Source organism: Cyprinodon variegatus, unplaced genomic scaffold (assembly GCF_000732505.1).
Source record: "Cyprinodon variegatus isolate N-32 unplaced genomic scaffold, C_variegatus-1.0 Scaffold27, whole genome shotgun sequence".
In the NCBI taxonomy this organism is placed as follows: Eukaryota; Metazoa; Chordata; class Actinopteri; order Cyprinodontiformes; family Cyprinodontidae; genus Cyprinodon; species Cyprinodon variegatus.
Window position 1 is genome coordinate 1,870,129 of NW_015150480.1, and position 11,143 is coordinate 1,881,271.

General features: G+C 34.7%; 1 protein-coding gene across 2 annotated transcripts; it reads left to right on the forward strand.

Annotated features, from left to right (window-relative positions):
- Positions 1–7,293: 7,293 nt before the first annotated feature.
- LOC107098729 (homeobox protein Nkx-2.4-like) lies at positions 7,294–9,035 on the forward strand. Of its 2 annotated transcripts, none has more exons than XM_015396551.1 (2): positions 7,294–7,811; positions 8,304–9,035. In XM_015396551.1, the coding sequence occupies exons 1-2, from the start codon at positions 7,442–7,444 to the stop codon at positions 8,990–8,992; spliced, it is 1,059 nt and encodes a 352-aa protein (XP_015252037.1). In that variant the 5' UTR covers positions 7,294–7,441; the 3' UTR covers positions 8,993–9,035. The 2 variants fall into 2 exon arrangements, with proteins under 2 accessions (XP_015252037.1, XP_015252047.1); XM_015396561.1 differs by having other exon boundaries at positions 8,331–9,035.
- Positions 9,036–11,143: the final 2,108 nt, after the last annotated feature.

Genomic DNA, 11,143 nt, shown 5'->3' on the forward strand with positions numbered 1-11,143 from the left:
TACTTTATTATTGAGCAGAACTCTCCAAATCTCATTGTATTGTGTACAATGACAATAAAGGCTTTCAATTCAATCCAATTCAACTAAGATTCATGCAATATTTGCATGTAAAATATTGTACACCAACATGTGTTGTATAAATAAATGTTTTGTGGTCACGCATTGGCTACCCAGAAGGTTACTCGAGTCCCATGGAGTGGTTCATATGCAAGTTAGGCATCAACTTCCACACATATAGAGAAAACAAGCTTTTTTTGGGACAAACCTAGGTTAGGTTGTGTTTAAGTTGGCACTATTCTCTCTATGCATGGAAGTGAACATAAAACTGAGAAAAGTAAAATTAAACTGAAATTGAACACAAGCAAAAGGTTGTTAGACGTTTTAAACGCTAATTCAGTTTTCTACTTTCAGTATATTTGGCCAAATTTTTAACAGAGGCCATAGTCTGAACGATATTGTCTTGTAGTTTTTTTAAACATTAATTTGATGATTTGTTTGTAAAAAAATTGTTATGCAAAAAAATTTGATTCAATATTATCATATTTTTTCATGTGATGAAAGAAAATCTCTTGACTATCGACTGGTGATTAAAGAGTTTTGTGCATAAAAAATTGGTATTGAAGAGTAAATATTCTCTTCTCTAAACCAAGCTGATGGATTGCACTGGAAACATGCAAGAAATAAGAATAAAATTTCTGCATTAATTAGTTAAGTGGCTCATTTTGTACTTATTTACATTATTGTTCAAAGGGACCTTTTTGCCACAGTAAAAAAACAATGCAATAATGTACAAAACATCCACTTTTTGCACAAAAATAGAAACAATTGGTTAAGTATGACTTTATTTTTTAGTATGCAACTTAAGATTTTTGAGAATACTAAAAATGTATTTTTGTTAACTGAACTAATTAAAATGCGAATGCATAAAACCTCATGAGGTCTTTACTTTATATCTGTTCTGTAATATGTTTTCTAAACATCAAAATAGGTTTAATTGTATTGCTCCAACTGATTGCATTCAAGGGTAAAAAGAGACAAGAGGAAGATTGGCAGATGCATTTGGTCATATGAGTAGCTGGGTGACAAAGCTAGAGTGAGCTGTGTTTGAGTCACAACCATACTCTCTAACAGCTTTGTTTACCTGCCCTTACTGCTGCCACAATTAATGCAGCAGAGAAGTGGACTGAACCAGGTACCCTTGGAACCAAGCACCCAGTCCAAGTACACCATCCTGCTTTGTTCTGCGCCGCATCTGGTGATCTGCATTGATCTGCTGATATGCCTGCATTTTTATTTTAATTATTGTTACAAAAAGCATCTATCGTAAAATATTGCCACTCGAAACCCGATGGAGGACATTGGCACTCATGGAAATATGTGGAATTCAACATTTTTGGAAGCAACGTTTTCACTTCTCAGATGAAAAATGTTGTATTCATTAAAACAAAAACTGAACTTAGTTTTTATTTGCTGTTAATGTCACGATGTGTTTTATGAACATATTAAGACCATAGAGGACCTCCAAGAATGAATTTGAGTTTTATTCTTGAGGAAAGATTTGGTTTGAGACTTTAAAATTCATGAGCTACAAATGTTACCTTCCTTGTTTTGGACAAGAAGCCTAAAGGATTCAATTTAAAGCATTTTGAATCAACTCTTTAAATTCTGACACAGTTAATGTAATTTTTAATTTGCTAAAGATTTATTTAATTTTAAAATCAAATCGAGCTCTCTTTAGATCATACTTAGATTTTTGTCTAGATATTTAGGTATACAAATACTTCAGGCTTAATCTATCTTAATTTTTCTTTATCTTAATTTTAATTAGCTATAATAATTACCTGAGAGCAAAAGCCTAATATGACACGCATTCTGAAAGAACAAGTTTTTTTTTTTTTTGTTCTTTTGTATAATGAACGTTTTGTTTCTCAAATGTCAATTTATGTCAAGTTTTCTTTAATTCGAATATAGCATTTTTAAATGTCATGGTATATATTTTCAGGAAATCAATACATCCGGTTTTTATGGAAGGGGACACTTTTTACCAATGATTAAGACAAATTAGAAAACAATAAATCAAAGATTATACATTTGAATTAAACAGATTAAACGATCATATATGTTTCAATAATATTATTAGATTTTGATCTAGTGACAGAAATACACTATAAAAAAAAACAAGGGGAAAAAAAGTACAGATTTGAAATGTTTTCTGTAAAAACAAAGAAACTAGGACAGGAATTCAATTAATCTTTATTGCTATTATATCCACCACATCAAATAAAAGACAGTGATACCAGGAGGAAAAACTCCAGCACTTTAATCCTATTATAATACATTTATTTTTTCCGTTCCCCATCTATCCCAGCTGTAAGATTATGTCCCTGCATCCCATTAAAGCCCATATTCTGTTTTTTTGGACCTCTATTAGCATCATTTCCTTCATCAAGCCACATTAATTGTGAATGAATGCAAACTCCTGCAGAAGAATACGGCCTTCAAGAGGTCTGTCACATACTTTCTCCACTTGGGAGGACCTTTAACCTACTTAGCATGGGAGCCGCAACGTTTCAAGTAGTGCGGCTGAAAGATATGCACCTGCCCGCTTTTTACTCTCGCACTGCGCCGCGATTTAAGAGGAGAGAAAGTATTTGATCTAAATGGTGCCACAATGGCCGCAGGTGTGGAATTTCCTCCACAAATCTGTGCAACAAATAATCCTCATAGGCCAGACATGGGAGGCCGGAAAACCAAATTTAGGATTGCAGAAAGTATTTCTACTTTTGAGCGTAAATACAGATAGATTAGATCTATTTTTATGTTGCGTCATAAAAAAAAACGCGCGCACAAATGAATTACTTATTAAACCTTAATTTTCCGACAAATTACTGACAAGGAGAAAGAACTAATATAAAATCGCCAAAATGCCTGTCATTAAATTTTTTTTTTTTTTTTTTTGGCTTTTTGTAAAAAAAAAATTGCGTTGTAGTTGAAGTTCTACATTAATTTTTGCAGGAACTTTACATTTAACTGAAAATATCAAGCACTTTACCTCAGCGTCTATGACTGAAACCTATTTAGATGTATCTTCTGGTGCTGGGAGGTCTACTGGTTTTTATAAACCTCAACACTCTGAAATATAATGTATTTTTTATACCATTCCCTGCAGATTATAACCCTAAAAGCACGCTGAATGCTGTTTAACTCATAATTTGCAAAAAAGGAAATGAAATCAAGTGTCCAAAACAAAGCGCGCATATGGATGTAGCCTATATTACGCACGGCGGTTTATCTGATTTCTAATGAATTTAGATTGAACAAAAAAGAGAAATATATATTTAGAACTGCAAACTATGATATTACCTTTATCTGTAAGATGAATCCTGAGCATATATTAAAAAAAACCACAAAAAAAAAAACAGAAATCTTTAAATGGAGACGTTCGGGGAAACATGACCAAATAAATCCTGCTGTTTTCTGCACTCTGTCCTCGGCCGGTGTGTGATTGAGTTGGCAGGTCAGGACCCTGGCCCTTCAGCCATCTCTACGCATCTCTCAGGGTATTGAACTCGCATCAACGAGATGGGAAAAAGCACTTCAGGAACCAGGCCGCCTGGATCCATCTGCTGCTTTGAGCTAAGGGAGGGGTGACGGTATCGGAAAAAGATTGTGTATAGGATATAAATCGGTGATATTAATGGTTTGGTATTGAATTCTGGTAAACAGCAGTTAAATGGACAAATGGAGACGTACAGGTGCGTTAAGAAATGAACTGAGCCTCGCTGGTGTGAATTTAAACAGTTATTACTCAATAAATAAACAAATGTTTATCTTTTTGCCATTTAATTTCAGCCATACGTAAAATTATATTGTAAAAATGGGCTAAAGAAAACATAGGCTATTTATGTTGGCATCACTGAGTCTTAAATATTACCTTTAATGTAGTAGAAGAATGATTTGTAAGGCGCTTAATGGATGCGTTAGCGTTAAATAATAAAAGAAAAACACATTTTTTTCTTCACTATGCCTTTAATTCTTATCATTAGATATCCATGTTGCCAAGAGTCTATAATAAAAGACTATTTAATTGTCAAACATAAAGATCAACAAAGTGAATTAAGGGAAAATTGTTTAATTTGTAAAATAATAATAATAATAATAATAATAATAATAATAATAAAAAATAAAATAAAAAGAAGCGTTATAGACCAACCTTGTCGCGTATCCGCATCAGACGCGTTTATTGTGCCTCCACCTGGGTCTGTCGCATCTTATCCCCTGCTTTTTGAGAGTTAACATGGTTTTTAAGAATTTAAAAAACCGGATCCTTATCTCATGCAAGCGTTGCAGCAATCGAGCTCCAGATTTTTATGGGATCCTGATATGGAGGGGGGGTTTGCGGACTACAGGGTCCTGCTCTCTGACTCAGTAATCCACAAGGTTGAGAGGTTTGTCTGATTTACATAATGTTAGAGGTCTGGGCCGAGGCCTACCTTTCTTTCTTTCTTTCTTTCTTTCTTTCTTTCTTTCTTTCTTTCTTTCTTTCTTTCTTTCTTTCTTTCTTTCTTTCTTTCTTTCTTTNTTCTTTCTTTCTTTCTTTCTTTCTTTCTTTCTTTCTTTCTTTTTACGTGAAACATTGTTCCCCCAAAACAGTTGAGAATAGCGCATGAATGAAGGTACCAAGAGTTGGCTATTAGAAGAAAAAGGAAATTTTACTTTTTACATTATTATTTTTTTTTTACTGAAAACAACAGGAAGTTTTTAATCATAGCCTACACATTGATCAGAATGCGAAATATAAAGTTTAGTTTTTTCTGTTTTATTTATTTATTTTTTTTTTTATCTGCATCTTTGTTGTAGAAGCCTAGTGAATTCTTTTCTCCATGGCGACCATAAAGATGAGCCACTTCAGGTTAAATCCGTTCTGGCATCTGAAGGGGAAAGAGAAGAGTGTAGGAACGACAGAAAGAAATGCGACGATTTATTACGTTCAGGTTATCAACCTAAACGATGGAAACCGACGTTCTCGCTCTGCTGCTATAATTGATGGATGACCATGTCACATCTTCATTTGTTCAATTAGGGTAGGTAGCTGCTTGCCGCCATCATGCCATGGTAAATTTCATTAGTGGGTTTCTGCAGCAGAAAAGAGAGCTCCTCTGCACGATAAAAGGAATGAAGTAAAATAGAAATTAGAAAAAAGTCATTTGTTCTCCAGATTGAAAATAACCTAAAAGTATGATCATTTCAGTGCAATCTAAATGAAATGCATATGTGATAATTAGTTTTTTACCCATGTGAGAATCTACACCTTGAGTATTCTGTGCTGTTGTTCATTATTACATTTTGTTTTCCCTCCTTGACCTCTTTCTTGTTTCACTCTTCCTCCTATTCTTCCCTTGGCGCCAGTCAGTTTGCTCAGAGATTACAAGGTCGGGGCAAGACTGCAAACCAGATTTGGGGATTTAAAGCCTGTATATTTGTCTCCGAAGTAAATCAGGTCAAAACATCACCAACATCTTCCTGAATTTAGTTAGACTTACTCATAACAGAACATATTTGAACAAATTTGTCTTTTTTAAACACACAAATCTATGCTCTCTCAACATGCTCTCAGTTTATAAAAGGGCACAAAAGAATGCATTGAGGACACCCTAAGTTATATTAAGAAAGTTATATTGATAAATAGAGATTGTGTATTGTAATAGCTCATAAAAATCGTGGAAAATAATTGTAAAATTGTTTAACGACATTCCTTTATGTTATATTTTGACAAAAGCAGTAACTTTACTTTGTTTTGTTAAATTCTGAATTACAAGTAATTTATTTATTATGTGATAAGGCAAACAAACAGTTACACTTTGTATATCATAGAAACAATTGACTTACCTATTAAATACAAAGCAGCAAGCTTAATTAACAGGGGGTTAACAAACAAGCAACTTTATAAAAGAGGTATAGGAATGTTGGATCTCCATGGAAAGCTTGTATCAAAAAAGGCTACATTTTATGTTATAAGGTTAACTCTACAATGCCAAATAAGGACAGGCACTCCTGAGACTCCTATCTCTTAACCAGACTTGATACTTTCCCAAAATGATGATTTTTGCATCAAGTTACTATATTGGTAGATATGTGTAAAGGTGTATGCATTTTTAAAAGAGTTTTATGTTTTTTAACAGTTTGTGCATTCTATAAAAAACTTTAATGGGAGTGCGGTATATGGAGTGACCAAAACCCAGTGTATTAATTATGATTTACCAGAATAACAACATCAGCCAATTATATATATATATTTTTTTTGTTGTTGTTGTTGTTGTCTGTTTTATTGGGTAAATACATTTTTAAAATATGATTTTCTCACTTTTTTGTTAACATGATATTGTTATTAAAAAAAAAAACATCCTAAAACCTTTATATCTTTTGCAAGTTATTCTTAATATCTTATCTAGCTGAGTAAATAAGTTGTTAAACATATTCTAAAGGTGGGCCATACGTTTTGCAGCCATCACCATAAAACATCATCACAGTCACAGAGACCAAAAACGTGCACACAAAAAAAAAATGAGTTGAAAAGTTGGCTTTTTTTCGTGAAAATAGGCTACATCACAGATACACGTTTTTAATCATCAAAAAATACAAAAAAGCAAAAAAAAAATCCCCAAAAGAAGAAAAGTTAATAATTTCCCCAAAAGTCAAAAAGGGGAATCCCTGAAAAAAATTCCTGAAAAAACCAAAACCTAAAAGTTTTTTTTCACCAGCATGTTTGAAAATTTACAAATAAAATATAAAAACTGTTTGGATATGGATCCTAATGCCCTTCTCTTCATGCATTTTTACCATTTTGATCTTATTTGGGTTGCCCCTCTCTGGTGGGGTAAAATGATGCTCAAGAAGACCAAATGAGCTGGTCATGCAACTTCATTGTGGCTCTTTGATGATACTCGGTGGCCCTTATGTCTGTTCAAAGTGCTCTCAAAGTTTCTGGAAAGAGTGGAATTCCCTACTGACGCAAAAAAAAAAAAGTCATATGTAGAAAGATCAGCTGATGGACAGAAAATCAAGAGTTCTTCTCACATGGATAAAGTTGTCAGAATGAACATGTTCACCAATTGTAATATTAGTTGTTTTTTTCGTTCCCAGAACTTATCCTGAAGCAAAGTGTGTTTTCATTAGTTATTTCCCTTAAAAAATGTAAATGACCATTGTTTGCTGGTTTAGGAGTTTTGCTCCGCCCCCCCGGTGTTTGTCGTAAACCTGGCTACTGGCTCCAATAAACCCGGGCTAAGAGCGCCCTGGGCTCGCCTCCTTCTCCAAGGCGATCAATAGGATCTCAGGCGCACTCCAAGCACTCTCTTACGTAGACATCCACCAAGGAGAGAGCCGATACAACAACACGGTTGATCTGCTCAAACACAAAAATCTACCTGCTTTCTGAATCATGTCGTTGAGCCCAAAGCATACAACGCCTTTTTCAGTGACAGATATTTTGAGTCCAATCGAGGAGACCTACAAGAAGTTCAGTGCCATGGACGGCGCAGGGAACCTAACATCTCCACTGGGAGCCTACCGACAGCCTCAGGTGTCTCAGACCGGGATGCAGCAGCACTCCATGGGCCACAACGCCACCGTGGCTACAACTTATCACATGCCGCACTCCGTCTCTCAGTTCTCCCACGGCGCAATGGGGGGATACTGCAACGGGAGCATTGGCAACATGGGAGATCTCCCGTCATACCAGGAAAGCATGCGGAATACTGCAGCAGCTACAGGATGGTATAGCGCGAACCCTGATCCAAGATACTCCACAAGTGAGTTCGACTGTTGTTTTCTTCACATTTTTATTGTTTTAATTTTTCACTTTATGATAGAAGTGCAATGCTAAAAGCGCGCGTAAAACCCAGCTGAGATAATATGCTTTAAAAGAATTATTAATTATGTTTCCACTTATTAGGATGATTTATATTTAAAAAAATATTTAAAGATTAAAACTGAAAAGGAGATCATTCTTTCAAGTCTGACTCGACTTTTACTCTTCTTATTATTGTGTTATTACTATTATTGTTCTATTATCATTATTATTACAACTATTATTATTATTATTATTATTATTATTATTATTATTATTATTATTATTATTATTATTATTATTATTATTATTATTATTATTATGTTCTTTAAAGCATTTTGATGTTACTCTTTTTGGATCAATACATAATTCAAATAAATAAAAGTACTTCAGGCGAAATAGTGTTCTCCTCTTCTGTTTATTGAACGCATGTATATGTATGTATATTTTTAAGTTTCTAGATTCATGGGACCTTCCACAGGTATGAACATGACTGGCATGGGGAGCCTGACGGGGATGGGAGATGCCAGCAAAGCCATGCCAACTCTGCACGCTGCGCCAAGGAGGAAAAGGCGCGTCCTGTTCTCGCAGGCTCAGGTATACGAGCTGGAGAGGCGGTTCAAGCAGCAGAAATACCTGTCGGCGCCCGAGAGGGAACACCTGGCAAGCATGATCCACCTGACGCCGACCCAGGTGAAAATCTGGTTTCAAAACCACCGGTATAAGATGAAGCGCCAGGCCAAGGACAAGGCGGCGCAACAGATGCAGCAACAGCAACAGGACGGCAACATGTGCCAACAGCAGGCACAGTCCCCGCGGCGCGTCGCGGTGCCTGTTCTTGTAAAGGACGGTAAACCGTGTCAGAACGGCTCCAACACACCGACGCCAAATCAGCAACAGGTGCAGCAGAACCAACAACAGAGCCAGCAGCAGAACGGAGGCGGGGTGGTGCTCGCGTCTTCAGCCGGGAGCCTCGGGCAGCATCAGAGCCAGCAGCAGGTGAACGCTTTGGATCTGGAGGAGATGTCACCCAGTCCGCCCTCACTGCACAGTCAGCTGAACATGGCCCAGATAGACACATCTGCTGTAGATTACACCAGTAACATGGTCAGCTCAAACCTCCTTTACGGCAGAACGTGGTAGGACCTTCAACAGTACAACAGTACTGTTACCTCTTACTTTTCCAGCCGATATATATATATATATATATATATATATATATATATATATATATATATGGGTCAAAAAGGACAAGACGCACAGAGGCGCACAGTGGCGCAAAGACGCGCATGGACACATTTTTCTTAACGTCTCTGGCAGAGGGAGTCTATTTTTGAACATTACACAGATGGTCGCCCTTTGACAGAAACCATGTCGTTTCTGGACCTTTTTGTAACTCATGTTTTGGACCTTCCTCATGATGTTTTAAACGTAGTCTATGTTGTTAAAACGAAAAGGAATGCTGCTTCACTTCTTTGTACTGATGAGGAGGAAAGGTGGAATCAGGTTCGAACTCCACTAAAACCGCCACTCCTTCTTTGGTATTTTATCATATTAATATTGTAAACTAATGTATTCATTTGATTAGGCTTATTGAATAAAGTAGGTACTTGTATATTTGGCTAACACACACCAACAACCTGCGTTTTAATGTATGATAATCGTTATAGCGTCCACAGTTATGTTTTCTTTAATATTTTTTTTGTAAGTTAAAAAAAAGAAAAAAAAACAAGGAACAAATGCGTGATGGCTGCTGTATATGTTTCAAAACCAAGTGAACGTTAACAATAAATAACTTGAAGTGTGAGAGCTATTTCTGAATAAGTAATTTTTTTAAAGGGGTTTCTGTTTTGGAGTGCATTTTCATTATGTTGTTATTGAGACCAAATTGAGCTGGAAAGCAAGGTCGATGAGGGAGCCAGCATTGTTCAGGTGACATTTTGGAGGGCTTGCTTTCATGGGAGACATCGCCTCTTTTCACATCTTTAACATTTTTCAGTACATTTAAAAGTATTTGTTTAGTATATTTTGTTCTATATTTCTTTTTTTTCCCTTACAATCTATTGTAAGGGGATATCTCTATATGATTATAATCTATTTTATAGACCCAGACCTTCGTTTCGATGCCCTTTAATAGCTTTATTGTGAATGTGCGTTCTTTTATCAAATACACAATTACAGCCAATTATTGCAATAAGGGCGAACAGCGTTATATACCTACTGGTTATTATGTTACCCCACATTAATATACATGCACTACTATTATTAATATTATTGCTATTATTATTATTATAGTTTTTAGATATATCGTAATAATGTTCAAAATATTAATTATTTTAAGCTGGGATGAACAACTCTAAAACTGTCCTATTATTTTACAGTTTAGTTTTTCTAAAAAATGCCCCACTGTAAACTAAATTTTAGAAAAATAATATTATTAATGGCAGAAAAGCTTAATTCTTAGAAAGAGTTCTTTAAAAGGTTTCAATTATTTTTTGACCCTTTAAAGTTGCTAACTTTTTAAAATACGTTACACAAAGTCAACTAAAAACAGCAAACATTAAACTTGTATATCAGACACAAACATATGTCATGTAGGCTAAGCAAGATTGTTTAAAGCTACAAACTTAAAATTGATCTCAGCAAATTAGATGTTTTTTTACTTCAATATGAACAAAGTGTTTTATTTACATATTTTTTTATTTAGATATTTTTTCTCTTCGCTGTTATCACTCTATTTCAAATATTATTATATTTAGAGATGTACAGCAATAATTCAAATTGGGAATAATAAAACATTAAATTCTGATAGGAAAGTCTGGGTAATACATTAATTTCAATTATTTATTATTTAATGCAATTGAAATAATCCATAGAAGTTTCACATTAACAAAATGATAATACTACTACTACTACTACTACTACTAATAATAATAATAACAAAATTATTATTATTATTATTATTATTATTATTATTATTATTATTATTATTATTATTATTATTATTATTATTATTATTATAATAGTGGGAATTATTTCCAAATTTTAAGGTTATATCTTTGTGTGTACCATTTAACTTCAGTTCTGCTAAAAACTCAGACCCCACCTGCAGCAGCTGATAATCATATTGTAAATCTTTCGTGGTAACATAATCATGTTCTGTAGTTATTTTTCAATCCCCTCACTGATAACGCCCAGTGTTGATGACGGTGATGTTGGCTATCAGTGCAGCTCAATAGAAAGCTTGAGGGGCCTTCCTTTTAAAAAGAAACCCTTCCACATACCTGACAGCTG

Coding starts and splice junctions, on each gene's coding strand:
- LOC107098729 (XM_015396551.1), top strand. CDS start 7,442: ATGTCGTTGAGCCCAAAGCATACAACGCCTTTTTCAGTGACAGATATT. Junction 7,812..8,303: donor TGATCCAAGATACTCCACAA/GTGAGTTCGACT, acceptor TATATTTTTAAG/TTTCTAGATTCATGGGACCT.